The sequence below is a fragment of the Sinocyclocheilus anshuiensis genome, unplaced genomic scaffold (genome assembly GCF_001515605.1).
Source record: "Sinocyclocheilus anshuiensis isolate Anshui unplaced genomic scaffold, SAMN03320099.WGS_v1.1 scaffold708, whole genome shotgun sequence".
In the NCBI taxonomy this organism is placed as follows: Eukaryota; Metazoa; Chordata; class Actinopteri; order Cypriniformes; family Cyprinidae; genus Sinocyclocheilus; species Sinocyclocheilus anshuiensis.
The window spans coordinates 2,692,360-2,710,215 of NW_015555881.1; the positions used below are offsets into that span (position 1 = coordinate 2,692,360).

A 17,856-nucleotide genomic window follows, 5' to 3' on the forward strand; every position below is an offset into this window, starting at 1 on the left:
ATAATACATTTTATGACTTTTAAATGTGCAAATACATAGTAAAGAATTAAAACAGCTATTATTATAAATGATTACTGATACAGTGAACCTAGTCGATTTGCGACACGCCCATATTGAGGCGTGTTTACCATCTTATATTATTTTATTTCTACCGAGAAATTAAAGAGCCGTCGCCCACTCATGAGTCATGAACTTCTATAACATTATTCCTTCATGTATGACCTGTGGATGTTCACGAGAAGCCTCACTCATTAGTTTCGTTTCGACAGAAGCCTCACTCATTAGTCTCCACATCCACCTGAATTACTGTAACGTAAATCAATTTTAACCACCGCTTTCCTGTCAAATATACATGTTGTCTGTAGGAGATAAATCAATCATTTCGGGTTGTTTCCAAAATCCAGACCAGGCTGATATAGTTTGAGTGGAGCAGCTAATGAGCGTAGAACATTTTGAGGTCATGTGACCCGATGCGCATGCGCAGTTCGCATGAGCTTGTCTGAGTGGAGCAGCTAGCGAGCATAGAACATGTAGAGAAGGTCGCGTGACTCGGTGCGCATGCGCAGAGCCGCTGGCGGTTGTCTGAGTGACTTCAGTTTTGTGTTGGATGTTGTGCAGACGTGTGTTTGTACGGATTCTTCGAATCTAATCACCTTTACTTTAATTTAACTTAACTTTCTGTTCGTGATCTGCGCTGGATTCATCAGGTGAGTTTCTGTTCTGTAAATCCACCTGCGATGTAGTAAAGTGAGCTAAAACCGATTCAAAACATTCGCCGTCGAGTTCATAGTTATAGAAATGGCCTGCAACTTTTACACGTACTTTCATTGGTTGAAAATTATTATTTTTATTATTAATATTTTTATTATTTCATTATTTTTGTATTGCTATTTTCATAGCTAGAAATGTGATGCAACTTTTATACATTATATATTTTATACATTGGTCAAACATATGAACTTAATGGTGTTAAAGATTTTAATAATCTTACTAAGCTATTAAATCTTGGTTATAATTAGTTAATGCAATTTTTTAGATGCTACAGACCCCAAAATATGATCATCCCATTCTAAAATTTAAAAGACAGCTATGTATTTTAATGTATAAATAATACCTAATTATACTGCGGAAATTAATATTATAGATATGTGTAAAATATTATTTGGAAAATATTTAGTTTTTACTACTTTACATTCTATTAATTATAATACTGTACTGGTAGGTGGATTATTTCGTTATTTTTTTATTTATTTTAATCAATTTTTAAATTTGTTTTAATACATTTATTTATTTAGATTAAGCTTATTTTTTATTTATTTATTCTTACTATTTTTGTTTCATTGTTTTTATTATTACTAGAAATTTCATGCAACTTTTAAACATTCATTTGTTGACTTTTTTTTATTATTACTCTTTTTTTTATTATTACAAATGTCATGCAACTTTTATACATGCTTTCATTTGTTGCTTTTTTTTTATTATTATTATTATTACAAATGTCATGCAACTATTATACATGCTTTCATTTGTTGCTTTTTTTTATTATTATTATTATTTATTTTTTTATTATTATTACAAATGTCATGCAACTTTTATACATGCTTTCATTTGTTGCTTTTTTTATTATTATTTTTTTATTATTATTATTATTACAAATGTCATGCAACTATTATACATGCTTTCATTTGTTGCTTTTTTTTATTATTATTATTATTTATTTTTTTATTATTATTACAAATGTCATGCAACTTTTATACATGCTTTCATTTGTTGCTTTTTTTATTATTATTTTTTTATTATTATTATTATTACAAATGTCATGCAACTATTATACTTTTAATAATTTTTTTTATTATTACAAATGTCATGCAACTATTATACATGCTTTCATTGGTCAAAAGGCGCGAGAACCCCGAATTATAACATGCATAATGTGTGTTAATGACATATTAATGTAAGTGTCTTATGTGTTTTTGCAGAGCGCTATGAGTCGAGCGTCTGAAGACGGTCTGATGTCTCCTGAGTCGAGCGTCACATCACTGCTGGCCACATCAGGACTCCTGCAGAGCTCCTTACACCCGGAGCCCGTCCCCAGCATCAAATACAGAGACAGACACTACGCTTCTGCCTCAGAGGCGCTGGATGCGTACATCACTGACTTCCAGAGGAGTCTGCGGGGCTCTGACACAACGACGGGGAAACTTCAGCTGCCCAGAGAGAGTTCCAAACCTCATCCCAGAAACAGAGACGGTAAATCAGAAGGATTTCATTACATTAATGCAAATGAATTGACGTTTTAAGGAATATTCTAGGACTAGGTTATGTACAGCATAAACTCAATCACCACAGACAGCTGTGAGAAACTCTATTTAATCTGGAATATTAGTTAAAATAATAGATACTATTATAGTTTGAATTCATATTTTGAATTCATTTTTGTTTTTAGATTTTTTTTCCATTTTAATTTTAGTTAAAGTTTTAGTAGTTTTGTTGTCAGTTTTATTCTTTTTGTAAATATGTCTATATAGTACAATATAGATTCTACTTCTGTCAATTTTAGTTTTGATAGTACAAACAAAATAATTACAAAAAAAAAGAAGTAAAAAGCTAAATGAAAATGAGAAATGTTGCCTTGGCAACTAGCTGAAATAAAATAAGAAATATAAAATAAAATTAACTTTTATTTCAGGTAAAGGACAAATATTTTTTATGGTTTTAGTTAACTATAAAAACCCTGTTTAACAGTGTTTAGCATAATTAATATTTAATTTATTAACACTGTATTATTATTATTTATTAATATTTTCCACTTTATTTTAATTTAAAGTATTAGTAATTTTGTTGTGTTGCTGTTGTTTTAGTTTTTTTATGTCTTTTAAGAAATATTACTATTGTAATAACACTATTTCTTTATTAATAAATGATAATAATTTTTTTAGATATTTTATTTTATTTCAATCAACAGAACTGTATTTGTATAGTTTTAACAGCAGCACTAAATTGACATGATCTCATGCATAACGTCCCGTGTTTTTATGTGCTTTGACGAGTGCAGTACTAAAGACGAGTTTGACGGATGAAGAGCTGATCTTCTTAAACATTCCCGTCCGGAACAGAGACTCGGATCGGCTCAGTATGGCCACTGACGACCTCCTGGCTCTCCCAAATGACGGCTCTCTCCCAGTGACCCGCACCTCGGCCCTCCTCTCCCGCTCTGGGAGCTTTCCGTTGGGATTGAGCTTCAACTGTATCTCCGGGTCGCACTTACGGCCCGTTCTGGCTCATAAACACTGCATGCGGCGTCCCGTTCCACCGGTGAGCAGGACATCCCTCCCTGTGGACCATATAATGATGGGCGGTTTGCAGTCACACGGTCAAGCTCCTCCCCCCAACATCCTGCCAGCCAATCGGACGCATCCACCCGACACGCCCAGATCCAGTCACCTCCCGCGCTGGATGACCAGCCAGAAATCCGAGATGGATTTTTCCGGGATGACCAGCGTTCCTGAGCTGAAGTACCCGGCGTGGCTGAGACAGTGTGAAGAATCCTCAGACGATCATCTGCTTCCTCCCAGAGTTCCTTCATGGGTCGGAGAACTGGAGGAGTCCAGTGGAGAGCGTCAGTCGGACACTAAAGGTCAGCGAGATGTCAAAGGTCATGCAGGAGAGCCGTACGGATCCCAGTCCATCGCTCAGTGCAGCCTGAGAGAGCTGCGTTTACAGTCCGAACAGAAACTCGAGGCAGCGAAGAGAGGACAGATTCATGAAGGACAACTTTTCAAAGGTTTGCAAAAACACCAACATCTACTTTTCAAAGCAATATTTCATCCAAAAATGGAATTGAAATTATGTATTATTTTGTACTCGCCTTCATGCAGTGTTATTTTAGTATCATTAATATACTATTTATAGTACATATTAATATTTGAATATTTAATTAATTTATTTAATGAATATATTTATTTTTCTAATGAATAAATAATTTATTTAATGTTTTAGTTTCTATTATTTTTATTTTATTTTACTACTTCAACTTAAACTAAATGAAAATTAGAAATGCTGCCTTGGCAACAAACTGAGAAGGAGCACAACAGTTCAGGAGATACGGAGGACGCTCTGGACGCTGACCGATCCTGGGACAATCCACCTGTGATGTTGTGAGTGATGGGAAATGCTGATATTTTCACATTGAATATCAAGAAAAATGTGTCCCCCAATGCCAAGGTCATGGGTTCGATTCCAAGGGAATGCATGCATGCTTTGAGTGTAACTTGCTTTGGATAAAAGCGTCTAATAAATGCATAAATATAAAGCATGACCTACTGTCTGTAGTAAATCTCCAGTGCCAGTGGGCGGCGCTGAGGAACCTCCAGCACCTGAAGAACTTCAGAGAAGCAAGGTACAGCATGTGAAACTCATTATTATGTCTTTTTGTTTATGTATACTCAATGCTCTTCAGTCTAAATCTGTCTGTCTCTAGTCTGCAGCTTCCTGTTCATCAGGATACAGCAGCAGAAAGCATCCTGGTCCGGTGGAGGCGCTCAAACACATGCTGTTCCGCCTGCAGGCCGTCGAGCACAAGATCAGCCAATCACACGCCTCCGGTGACGCCAAAACCACTGCATCTTCAGCCGCACAGCTGGAGAGAGACACACTGGAGCAGGTGAGCGGAAAACCAGTGTTGCTCACGTTATAACTGACAAAGCTGTCCGCTTCATTATCTGGTTTATCACATTGTGGCAAATTCTGTTAATAAGAACGGTATAACAATGACTTGTTTAGATTTTTTTAATGTATCAGGCAATATACAAAACAAGAAATTGATTCATAAATTAGCAATATTTTTTGTACATAGATGCAACAGCAAACTATGGAAGCTTGTTTCCGCCACAGGTTAAAAAAATAAAAACGGTAATTGTTAAAAAATTACTTTTTTCCTTGCAATTCTGACTTTATATCTCACAATTCTGAGAAAAAAAGTCCAAATTGTAAAAGAAAAAGTTGCAATTACCTTTTTTTTGTGGCAGAACAGAATTGCGAGATGTAAAATCAGAATTGTGAGAAAGTTTTTCCGAATTCTGACCGTTTTTTCCAGATTTTGATTTTTTCTCACAATTCTGAGGAAAAAAAGTCAGCATTGTGAGAAAATAAGCCAGAATTGGGAGAGGGAAAAGTTGCAATTACCTTTTTTAAATTTTTTATTTTGTGCAAAAAACAAAAAAAGAAAACCAAATTGCAAGATGTAAAATTAGAATTCAAGAACGTCAAAAATCTGAGTTTATTTCTTACAATTCTGATTTTATATTTTGTAATTCTGACTTTTTCCCCCAGAATTGTGAGAAAAAAAGTCAGGATTGCAAAATATAAACTCATAATTGTGAGATAAAGAGTTACAATTATCTTTTTTATTTTTTAATTCCATGGTGGAAACGTGATGTCTGATTTATATTCTTTCTTCTGTGAAACACAAAATCAGATGTTATGCAGAAATGTTCATGCTACTCTTTTCCACATTACAAAAGTGATTTTTGTACAGATAAGCTCCAAAAAAAAAAAAAAAGGGCAAAAGGGACAAAAAAGCACCATAAAATAATGAAAATAGTTCCATACTACATGCAATAAATTCCACTGAATATATTGTTACTGATGACAAAAACCACTGGTTCCTGTATGTCATATGACCAGCTAAACATAGCAAGTTTAAAATGTATGCAACCTTTCATTTTTCCTGCACTATTCCTTTTAATTTTGTTTTGTGATTGTATTTTTTGTTGTGTTTAAGGTTCCTCAGCAGGAAACAGAAGAATCTGACCTGGGAAACGTGGAGTCATTACAGAGGTCAGGAGGGTCACGTGACCTCGGTGAAGCAGCGCTGCTCTCGTATCATGAACTCAAGCTGGTGTTCAGTGTTGTTGAGCTTTTATCTGTTTCCTCAGAGCTCTTCATCACCTGGACAGACTGAAAACACTTGTGGACGACATGAACGAGAGGAAGGCTAGAGCAGAGGATGATGGGATAGATTGTACAGACACTCCTGCAACTAATATAACAGACTGGACCAGAATCAACAAGCAGCTGTGAACCAGAAACCACAGACTGTTATTATGGATCATATTAGCTGGAAGTGTGCTCACCCTCAGGTTATTCGGGATTAGGATGAGTTTGTTTCTTCATCAGGTTTGGAGAAATGTAGCATTGCATCAGTGTCTCAGCAATGGATGCTCTGCAGTGAATGGGTGCCGTCAGAATGAGAGCTGATAAAAACATCACAATAATCCACAAGTAATCCACAGCACTCCAGTCCATCAGTTAACATCTGGAGAAGACAAAAGCTGAAACAAATCCAGCATCAAGACTTTTATTTAATATTTATATTTTTTTAGCTGTCTTCATTGGTTACATTTATTTTTCTTTAGTAATTTTAGTACTTCAGCTTAAACTAAATGAAAATGAGAAATGTTGCCAATGTTGCAACTAACTGAATTTAAAGTTGTTATTTTATTTTATGTTATTAATGAAAATGATTTTGAATAGTTTTAGTTATTGACACAATACTGCCTCCATGTCATTCCAGATAAAATCGTCACTGGTCTCTTGTGCTTCTCTGTTTAGATGATAAGATCGGTTCTCTGATCTTAAGAGCCGAGCAGGCGTTACACTCGTCTTCTGTTGCTCTCTGTGAGCCGGTGAAGGAGCACAACAGTTCAGGAGATACGGAGGACGTTCTGGACGCGGACCGATCCTGGGACAATCCCCCTGTGACGTTGTGAGTGATGGACAATGATGATATTTTCACATTGAATCTCAAGAAACTTCTATTATTTATTGGCAAAAATGTGCCTTTGGTTCTTAAAAGCAATGCAAAGGTGATGGATTTGATTCTCAGGGAATGCATGATTGAATGCAGTGTAAATCGCTTTGAATAAAAGCATGTAGTAATGCAGCTAATATAACAGACTGGACCAGAATCAACAAGCAGCTGTGAACCAGAAACCACAGACTGTTATTATCCTACAGACACAGACGCTTCATGGATCATATTAGCTGGAAGTGTGCTCACCCTCAGGTTATTCGGGATTAGGATGAGTTTGTTTCTTCATCAGGTTTGGAGAAATGTAGCATTGCATCAGTGTCTCAGCAATGGATGCTAATGAGAGTCCAAACAGCTGATAAAAACATCACAATAATCCACAAGCAATCCACAGCACTCCAGTCCATCAGTTAACATCTGGAGAAGACAAAAGCTGAAACAAATCCAGCATCAAGACTTTTTAACTAAAATACATCGACTCCAAAATCCATAATAATGCTTCCTCCAGTGAAAAGGTGCATCTCTTGTTGTCTCTCACATCAGAATCCAGCCACATATTTGTTTAGAGCTGTTTAAACGCTGCTTGATCTGTGCAGATTTCTCTCCTGATTCACACCAGAACACTTTTTCACTGGAGGAAGCGTTATTATGGATCATGGACTCTATGTATTTTAGTTAAAAACGTCTTAATGCTGGTTTTGTTTCAGCTTTTGTCTTCTCCAGATGTTAACTGATGGACTGGAGTGCTGTGGATTACTTGTGATGTTTTTATCAGCTGGTTGGACTCTCATTCTGACAGCACCCATTCACTTGCAGTGAGCAAGGGATGCAATGCTACATTTCTCCAAATCTGATGAAAAAACAAATTCATCTACATCTTGGATGGCCTGAGGGTGAGCACATTTCCAGCTAATTTTCATTTTTGGATAAACTATTCCTTTAAAGGAATCTGCTTTACAATATCTATTTGTCTTCATGAAAGATAATAAAAAATGCAGACTATCAATCGAAGCGGTTTCAAAGGGCACATGCTTTTACCTGCAATGAGCAGCATTTGAGCTGATCAGTCAGTGTTTGTCTAAAGTGTGTTGTTTATTGACTTGCGCAATCATTTAGTGTTGCATTATTGTCTTGAACAATAATATGGATAAACACTGATTCTGTAGCTCTGTGCATTTATTTCTTCATGCAAATTATCATATGACTTCAGAAGTCAAGTTGTATGAAATAGGTCAGATACTTAAATTTATCTCGTGCGCTTCAAAAGAAAGAAAATCATACGGGTTTGGACCGATATGAAGGTGAGTAAAATATATTTACTACAGGACAGTTGTTTTGATGTCGAGCTAATATTCTCTGTGTTGCAAAACATGCTTATTTCTCTGTACTGTCCAAAATTACCAAATCAAAGCAGCAACTGAACATTTTATGGGAAATTGACCAAGTCAAACACTTTCCAAGGACACTAACAGTTTGTGTGTTCATTTACAGGACATTGACCTGTGATCAGTGTTCCTGGCTGCTGATTGGCTGGGATATTAATAAACCACACAAATGTTTTGTTCTGATCGGCTTGATAAAGAAGCAGGCAGGTTCTGCTGACCGACCACAGACGACTCGGAAACCCAGGATCAATTTTAAGTGTAGAAACCAAACAGGATTAATTACATCAGTATTTTAGTCCATCTGTAGCAATGCATCGCTTCATTTCCATCATGTTTTCACTGCTAGCCTTTATTGGGCTGCAGGGGAGCGTTCAGACCGCAGGAAGACGTTCTGAGAGGAGCATCGAGAGACACTTCGTATCGTTGCTGATGGTACGCAATGGGATGAACTGGGGGTCGTGGGCTCAAAGGGAATTCTGTCCGAGGGGAACGTACGCTGCAGGATTTAGTCTCATGGTAAGTTGAGCACTGACTCATGAATGTGGCTTAACCTGTTAACTGTCCCTGGCCCACCGGTGGGCCCACTTGTCATTACATGTTTTAAACAGTAATATCTTAGTCTGAACCTAAAGTAATCTTGACAAACTATATATCGTTTGAAAGCTTACTAGACTCTAGTTTTCATATTTGGTGACGAATTTTTGAAATATTTTACAGAGCAACTGTAATTTATTAATTTGTAAGAAGAGTACTCCTCAGAGTCGGAGAGTGAGTTCTGACCTTTACTTTGAAATAGCGGTGCACGTATGAAATCATGAAAAATCAGTAAAAACCTCCATTCATTTTCATGTCAAGTGTTCAAAAGATAACATCCATTCCATTTTCGGAGAAAAAAAGGTCTAGAAGTGTTTTGAATATAAAGAAAAAACAATTGATTATCCATTTTTGATGCAGCGTGAACTGTAACGTAGGTCTAAGGTTCTCGTCGCATGATTTTGTGTTTTTTAGAGGTTGAATTGAAATCAAATACTGCCATACTGCCCTTAATACTTCTGAATGTGATGTCTGCTTCATAATTATTGAGAAAAGTATGGAAAAACATGTTTCAGATCACTCAAACCATATATGGAAATGGAGGTGCCCTTATATGGTTACTAATGGGGTTTGATGGTCATCTAGTGGAAAAGCTTGGTACTACGCCCAAACAAAATCTCACTGAAAGCTCGTTTTTTGAGATATCAACCTCAAATTTGGAACACAACTTGTTCTAGCAGTTTTAGAGTAAAACATGTTTTGTAAAATATATATTTTATATAAAATATAAATATTTTAATTTTTATATTTTCATAAACTTAAACTTCCATAACTTTTTATTATACTACTACTACTATTATACTACTATTTACTATTCACTTCTACAATAATCTGCCAAGTGTCTTCTTTAAAAAGAGACCAACCTTAAGTCTGTGCTCCAAAGCATTCAACAATTTAATTTGGAAATGTCATTTTCAGGTCTATGCTCAAAAAGTGGAGCCGACAGTTAACAGGTTAAAGGTTCAAAACGGGTTTCTGATGTAGTATTTTTGTTTTGTTTGACTTGAAGTGAAAATGAAGTGAGTTTATGCTTAAAACAAGAATAAATATCTGCCAATGGGGTCAGAAAAGTCAAGTCACCTTTATTTATATAGCGCTTTTAACAATACAGATTGTGTCAAAGCAACTGAACAGCATTAATTAGGAAAATAGTGTGTCAATAATGCAAAATGACAATAGTAAACACAAATTTTTCAGTTAAAGACAGTTCATCATTGAATTCAGTGATGTCAACATCCAGCTCAGTTTAAATAGTATCTTTGCAATCAAGTCAACGGTATCGCTGGAATGAAGTGTCCCCAAAAGTACCCTTAAGTTTTTTTTTACATGACAGAAGTTTCATTTTGATGTTAAATGCCATTAAAAACTACTCAAGTGTTTTTAAATAATGCATATAAATTTAAATAATTTGTGCTTTTGTCCAGTTAAACCTTCTTACGCAAGGTCGATTTAATACAATATGTAGTATTTTTTATTATTATAATTATTTAACATCACATTTTTTCTTTATTTAAGCAAAAACTGCAGGGTTTAACTACAAGTATTTAAATAACTTGTACTTTTGTCTTGTTTTCTAGTGAAACATCCTTAGTGCACAGGGTAGATTTAATACAGCATGTACTATTTATTATTATTTATTATTAAACATCTTTATACAAAGTAAATTTACTATTTGTAAGCACTATTCAGTGCTGGGAAGGTTACTTTGGAAATGTAATCGGTTACAGATTACAAGTTACCCTATTTAAAATGTAATAAGTAGTGTAACTATTTCAATTACTTTCTTAAAGTAATGTAACTGATTACATTTGATTACTACATTTCTAACTAATATTTTCAAATGTTAAGAATTTCTCAACACTGATTACTGTCAGACTTTCAAAATCCTTCACTTGAATTAAGATTATAATAAATTAATTTTAAAGCACAGCCACCACAAAATCAGATTTTTGCACTTCTTTTTTTTTTTTTTTACTTTGAGATCGTTCTGAGGTTAAATACTGATTCAAAATCATGAGATATAGTTTAATAGATATGATTCTGTTTTTGAAATCAAATCTTTGCAAAAGAAACAGGAAAGGCCGACATCTAACAATGCTTTGGAAAAACTATTAATCTTCAAAAATAAAGCATTTACACAAACTCAAATACGAAACACAACAGTTATCGAATAAGCATGTGTCTGCAAATCTGTATATATAGACGACATTGTCACAAGTAACTGTAATTTAATTACTTTTTTCCTCAGTAACCGTGACAGATTAGTTACATTTATTGTATAATTAAATGACGTAATTCCGTTACATGTAACTCACTCCCTGACTGCTATTATTCAGCATCCTTAAACAAGTTGGCAATTGTTTTCTTTATTTAACTAAAAACTCACTTCATTTTGATATATCTTTCATCATAATGCAAGAGTTGTTTTGTCATTTTGCAACTCAAGTATATGGATCTTGATTTAAGAATGTTTAGATATTTGTTCTGGAAAACAAGACCAAAATACTGAGGAAGAAAATCTATTTTTTGCAGTGCCGTAAGAATGAACTATGTTTAGTCTCTTATTAATCTCCATGAATGTTATTATTGGTTAGTTAACTCTGTTCCCAATGGACGATTGCCTTAATGCTTTGCTGTTGTTTTTTGAGGTGGAGGAACTTTCCTTTGGTCTTTGGGATAACACAGCGCTCAATGGGATTCGTCTTCACTGCATCAGTCTCTTCAAAGACCCACACTCAGATGAGCATGACCGTTTCATTCAGTCCGAAGTAGGAAGGTAATGGACTCAGACTTTACACTGTTATGAAGAATTCTTACATTAAAGGTTAGGAAGGGTTTCTTCATAAGCTAGATAAATAAACTAACAAATAAATAAAAACTAATAATAACTAATAAATAAAAGGTTTTTCCAAAGAACTAAAATTCTTTTAAATAATCATAAATTGTGATTTTCTTCAGCTGGGGTCAGTGGACAAAAATCAAATGGTGTCCTTCTGGATTCTTGACAGCTTTTCAGCTGAGAGTCGAATCTTCCCAAGGAATTGGAGACGACACGGCCGCAAACAACATCAGGTGAACATGTGGCAGTACAAGTCGTACTGTTGCTGTTTTGTGAGTCGTTGAGCATTATCAAGCTGTTTAAAGGGATAGATCACCCAAAAAGAGGACCTATTGTGCTTTTCTCAAACATTGCTGTTTGAGCATGAAGAAGTTATAAAGCACAAAGTCTACTCCAGTTATTCTCTATATCAGTAACTCCCTCACTGAACACCTTCATTCCATTCCTAAGTTTTCTTCCAGAAAGGTTTTTTTTTTTTGTGCAAATTACGGTAACGGGCATTACATTTCTGACACGGTGTTCAGCCAATCACAGCGCACTCAGTCAGCTGGCCAATCAGAGCCCTCTGAGCTTTTCAGAAGGAGGGGCTTTGTAGAAATCAGTGCATTCCACACCGATTTTAAAAAACAGTAAATGCTTAAAGCAGGGCTGTCCAAACTCAGTCCTGGAGGGCCGGTGTCCTGCAGAGGTCCAGGGTCACATATAAGCATGGCAGGTGACCAACAGCACAATCGTAAGTGTTCTATAAAGAGTAAATTAATAGGCTGTATATTTCTTCTTGGCCAAAGCAAACCATTCCAAAGCTTCATGTTTATCAAAATACTGCCACATTTTTCAGATTCAATTGCAGTGGAGGGTCTTTGCTGCTGGGTGACGGCACACACAGGGGCGAGTGGGGCGACTGGAGCCCATTGTGTCAGGGAAGAGGGATGTGTGGCATCATGACACGGATAGAAGAGAAGCTGAAATTTGGAGATGACACCGCTCTCAATGACGCGCGCATGTTCTGCTGTGATTAAGGTGATGCGATCGCAATCAAACACTCGGATCGTCACATACTGCAGCGCAACTGAGTTTGGTTTTTCTTTCAGGTTTAAGAGGACCACAACAAAAACAGCAAGAAGACTGATATCACTATGATGAGCTAACATGAACCATACCACAGTTTTGTAAGGGATCATGCACAATCAGCAGCATTATCACAAAATAAAGAACAGGATAATCAAGACCCCCAAAAATGCCAAGGTTGACTGGATTATCCTCATTATTTTATTTTTGAGCCAAATCGCATTAACGTTTCTTTCTAAGAAACACCTTGAGTTTCACGTCCTTTAGCACATCGAGTTATAAAGTATAGAATTTTTTATACTTTATAGTTTCTTTATAGTAGAAAAAGGTTCATTAGATTGAATTATTCTTCAGACTAATAAATAAATTATTCTTTTAGGAACTGTTCCCCTGAAAGGTTTCCAAAATGTGGAATCACTGCAAAAAAAAACATTTAAATAAAAAGAGAGTGTAACATTTAAAATGTCTTCATTTAACTTGAGATGGCACTATTGGCAAAATATTACAGTAGCCATAATCCTGAATAGAGATCTGCCCATCAGAAAAATGGAAAATGAGCTATAAGATCCAGTATCATACTGTGTATCACACACACATTTCAATCATATCATCTCCAGTAATCATCTGCATGAGATATTTGTGATCAGATCCAGATGATTGCAGCTTGCGGCTATATTTTTGATGTTATTGTTTTGAAGTTTCATCAGCTGGAAACGGAAGAACTCGACCTGGGAAGTGGAGAGTCATGTGACCTCATTGCTCTCGTATCATGAACTCGAGCTGGTGTTCAGTGTTGATTTCTGCTCACAGTATCTGTTTAATATTAATATTGAGAACTCATCAATCAAAGCTGTTTCAAAGGGCTCATGCTTTTACTGGCAATGAGCAGCATTTGAGCTGATTGTGTTCACATGCAGATCATTGACTTTAATATCCACAATCATTTTAGTTTTGAATAATTTGTCTGATTACTGGCTGGAACAATAATAATGATAAACAGATTTTCTTTAGCTAATTGATCCGATATATATGATATATATTCTTGTTTTTATGTTGTTGTTTTTTTTAGAAGACATATTCAGCAGTCAAGAAAATACTTTATGATATTTAAATTCTCACTGTGCCCGTCAGAAGAAAGACAGTCATACGGTTTGGAACGACACGAGGGAGAATAAATGAGGACTGAATTTACATTTTTAGCCAAACTGTTCCTTTAACTTGTGCTTACTTGCAAGCATTGATATTTACATCAGGAAATGTCAGTAAACCTATACGCAAATGCCCAGCATTTTCTCCACTGTTAAATATTTCTGTCTGAATCATTAAAGATATAAAATCAAACAAGCAACTCAGTATTTTAGAGGCATATTACCAAGTAAAACACTTTGTATGGTCACTAACGGTCAAACATAGGCCTGCAGATATTTTTGTTGGATCAGTGTTTGTATATTTGCAGGTTATTGATGTCTTGGGCCACTGATCAGTTTATATTTACTTAGATAACGTTTTGGAGAGAGGTTCTATTTGCTGTGCTGGTTGGACTTGAATCCAGCTGTTGGTGGAGGGTCAATGTCCAACACTGAGCTCTGTGACGAACCGGCAAACACACTCACACACACACACACTCACTAACTCACACACACACACTCATACACACCCACACGCTCGCTCACACACACATCTGTTCCGATCTCCAGCAGGAGACATAAAAGACGGCTCTCAAACCATGTACAAGTTGATTTCACTGCTGGCTGTTTTCGGGCCGTATGTGATCGCAGGAGGACGCTTTGAGCGAACCATTAGCAGACCTTTCAGATCTTTGCTGAGGGTCCATAACGGGATGAGATGGGGCTCGTGGGGTCAGAAGGAAATGTGTCCGACTGGAATGTATGCCACAGGCTTTAGTCTTAAGGTGAGTGACTATCACCAGTATACAGTAGTGTGAGGTTCAGTGGCTCCACATAAAATCAAAACTGACTATTACTTTCTTAATTCATGTTCCTGATCTTATTGTGAATGATTAGTCTGGTTATAAGTGATTATTGTGAAGTTATTTGTTTTTCACCTAATGCAATCTAAGTCATGCAGACTATAGTTAATGTTAATGTTAACCTATAGTAAATTCTACAGTTGCACACGGTATGATATTATTATAATATGTGACCCTGGACCACAAAACCAGTCATAAGGGTCAATTTTTCAAAATTGAGATTTATACATCATCTGAAAGCTGAATATATAAGCTTTCCACTGATGTATGGTTTGTTAGGATCGGACAATATTTGGCTTAACACTGCTTTTGTGCTGCAGGGTCACATATGTATTATGGCATGTGTGCGATATGATCAAACTTATAATAACCCCAAAATGTACAATTTTAATCATGGCAATGATACACAGCATCTAATAGTAATTAGGACAACAAAATATCAGGCCAGATATTTGCACACCAGAAATTTTAGATCTTTTACTCGATGATTTTTTTATTTCTTCTTTTTATATTTTGCTACATTTGAACCTTTTTCTTGCCATGAAAATAGCCATGGTAGCTTTATAAAGAAACAAACACCAAAATGTCATAAACTAAAACTAAACACATAGATTTCATAATCCTCAATATCTAAACTTCACATACAGTATATCCAACTTTTCCTGCATACATACAGTATGCTCACATAAACAATATATCAAAACCCAACTAGCTGATTATTTATATGTATAAAACACCACATGTAAAATATCCTGTCACGCAGCTCTAAACCAGTGTCACATTATCATATATATGGTGTTATGGTATTTATTTATATTTTTAATTTTATATTAAGTTCTAGTAAATTTGTTGTGTATTTTTGTCAGTTTATTAGTTTTTTATGTCTATTTAGATTTTAATATTTATTATTTTAATTTTGGTTTAGATATTTCTACTTTTTGTCATTTTAATACTTCAGCTTAAAATAAATGAAAATTTATTTATTTATTTTTTTTAATTGAGTTGATTTCAGTCAATGTATTTTTTTTAAAGTAGTAGTTTTTGTTTAACAATAATGAACCTGCGCAGTGTGACTATAAAGCATTAAGTTATTAGTACAGCACATGCTGTTTTTCTGAAGGTGGCAGGTATGTGGGAATCTCTGCTGGTTGGTGATAACACGGCACTCAATGGGATTCGTCTTCACTGCATCAACCCGTCTAAAAGCTCATCGGGCCCGTACGAGGACTACGCCACAGTTCAGTCCGATGTAGGAAGGTGAAGAGCTTGAACTGGACGTAATACAGAGGCTCTGTTCCTAAACCTAGTGAGCTGCCTATATAGAGAGCATCTTATGAAGCATTTGCTGTCTGCACTCTAAAAAATGCTGGGTGGTTTCAACCCAACTTTGGGTCAAATATGGACTAACCCAACCGTTGGGTTAAATTTTTACATTACATTTTTAACCCAAAAGTTGGATTAGTCCATATTTGACCCAAAGTTGGGTTGAAACAACCCAGCATTTTTTAGAGTGTATGTAGACAATAGAATGCAGAATTCTAAGTTTGGGAACAGAGCTGCTATCAACAGAGTTTTTAGCTATTCAAGCTGGATTTTTTATTTAACTAACAAATAACTGGTTATACCACCAACGTGTTCCTTATCACGTTGTTTCCTCAGCTGGGGAAAATGGTCAGATATCAAATGGTGCACGAGTGGATTTCTGACATCTTTTCAGCTGAGAGTGGAACCCTACAAAGGGATCATGGACGACACGGCCGCAAACAATATCAGGTGATGAACTTGTGACAACCGGTTTTCCTAAAGCAGCAGGATTCTGGTTTAAGAATGTCGTTCTCACAGCGTCCCATAACAAGCTGTACAAACACGTCACTGCATGATGCTCATCTGACATGGATATGAAGTGACCTGGTCAAGCGTCCAGAGTTATTTAACGCCAAGAGCTGGACAGTTGGACTCATAGGCTAGTTCTGGTTGTGATCATTGTATTGTCCCATCTGAATTTCTAGGTTTAACTGCAGTGGAAATGCGGAAATGCTGCAGGGATCTGGGATTTCGTGGGGCGAATGGGGCGACTGGAGCGAGACGTGTGGAGGAAAGGGAATCTGTGGCATCGAGACGATGGTGGAGCAGCCGCAGGGAGTCGGAGACGACACAGCCCTCAACGACATGCGCATTTACTGCTGTGATTGAACTGATTGGTTGTTTCAGAAACAAATGATATGGTGGAATTTTTTTAATACATCGTAAGTAAATATATCTTCACCATTGTAGCATATTAACTAAGTTTTCTATTTTAAGTTGGGAACATTTGATTCAATTTGCTGATTTAGTACTTATTTTTAAGATCTTAAATGCACTGTAAAAAATGACCGTGAATTTAACGGTAAAAGACCGTAAAAATGCTACAGTAAAAACCTGTTAAATGGTTAACGGTAAATTCCCCTACTATATACATGAATTCATGTTTATTTCGTTATTTTAGTGTCACATTATGTTTTTTTTATATTTGTGTCTATGACACCAAGCACCTTCTATGGATTAGTATTTGACTCAGATTGTGAAAAATCTACTTGTGATTCTACATATAGTTTTCTCATTACCACCTGTGTTTTTATTAGTTATTACTGTATTACAAAGGTACAAAGCAGATTTTAGTACTTCAATATGTTGGTATATTAACATTATATCAGTTAATGAAAATATGGTATTTCACTGTAAATTTAAGATAAAACCGTAAAACCTAAAACGTTGCTACTGTATTTTTTACGGTAAAATTCCGGCAACCACAGCTGCCGGTTTTTTACCGTAAATTTTATGGAATTTTTTTTACAGTGTGGTTTTGCTCCACCTGTTTTTAAGGATTACATTGATCAGATAACAGGACGGTATACTCGTGCCGGTATTTGAGGTGATTGTAATGTGCCATTAAGAAAAACTACCTTTGGTCAATTATCTTTTGCTTTTAGAGGAACACATGAGTGGAATAGACTCCCAGTAGAGCTGAAAGAATTAAAACATTTAACAGGACACTTTGGTTTCTCGAAAAAGCTGAAAATATGGTTATTGAACCAAACAGGACACTGTGGTTTCTCGAAAAAGCTGAAAATATGGTTATTGGCCCATCAAAATTGTGATCATTTATAGTGGTTTATGGATATGGTAGTGT

At 35.7% G+C, this 17,856-nt stretch overlaps 3 protein-coding genes across 3 annotated transcripts; all 3 read left to right on the top strand.

Moving 5' to 3' along the window:
• Positions 1–540: 540 nt before the first annotated feature.
• On the top strand, positions 541–7,113 carry LOC107675714 (lung adenoma susceptibility protein 2-like). Its single transcript, XM_016470128.1, has 9 exons — positions 541–707; positions 1,980–2,250; positions 3,056–3,784; positions 4,055–4,157; positions 4,333–4,399; positions 4,481–4,663; positions 5,783–5,838; positions 5,937–6,090; positions 6,995–7,113. Exons 2-8 carry the CDS (start codon positions 1,986–1,988, stop codon positions 6,079–6,081), a joined length of 1,548 nt encoding a protein of 515 aa, XP_016325614.1. The 5' UTR covers positions 541–707; positions 1,980–1,985; the 3' UTR covers positions 6,082–6,090; positions 6,995–7,113.
• A 1,263-nt stretch (positions 7,114–8,376) lies between these two features.
• On the top strand, positions 8,377–12,868 carry LOC107675747 (vitelline membrane outer layer protein 1-like). The gene is made up of 5 exons (XM_016470164.1): positions 8,377–8,712; positions 11,439–11,566; positions 11,749–11,862; positions 12,468–12,649; positions 12,721–12,868. The coding sequence occupies exons 1-4, from the start codon at positions 8,506–8,508 to the stop codon at positions 12,646–12,648; spliced, it is 630 nt and encodes a 209-aa protein (XP_016325650.1). The 5' UTR covers positions 8,377–8,505; the 3' UTR covers position 12,649; positions 12,721–12,868.
• Positions 12,869–13,946: 1,078 nt separating this feature from the next.
• LOC107675748 (vitelline membrane outer layer protein 1 homolog) lies at positions 13,947–17,092 on the top strand. Its single transcript, XM_016470165.1, has 4 exons — positions 13,947–14,609; positions 15,808–15,944; positions 16,347–16,460; positions 16,697–17,092. Exons 1-4 carry the CDS (start codon positions 14,424–14,426, stop codon positions 16,878–16,880), a joined length of 621 nt encoding a protein of 206 aa, XP_016325651.1. The 5' UTR covers positions 13,947–14,423; the 3' UTR covers positions 16,881–17,092.
• Positions 17,093–17,856: the final 764 nt, after the last annotated feature.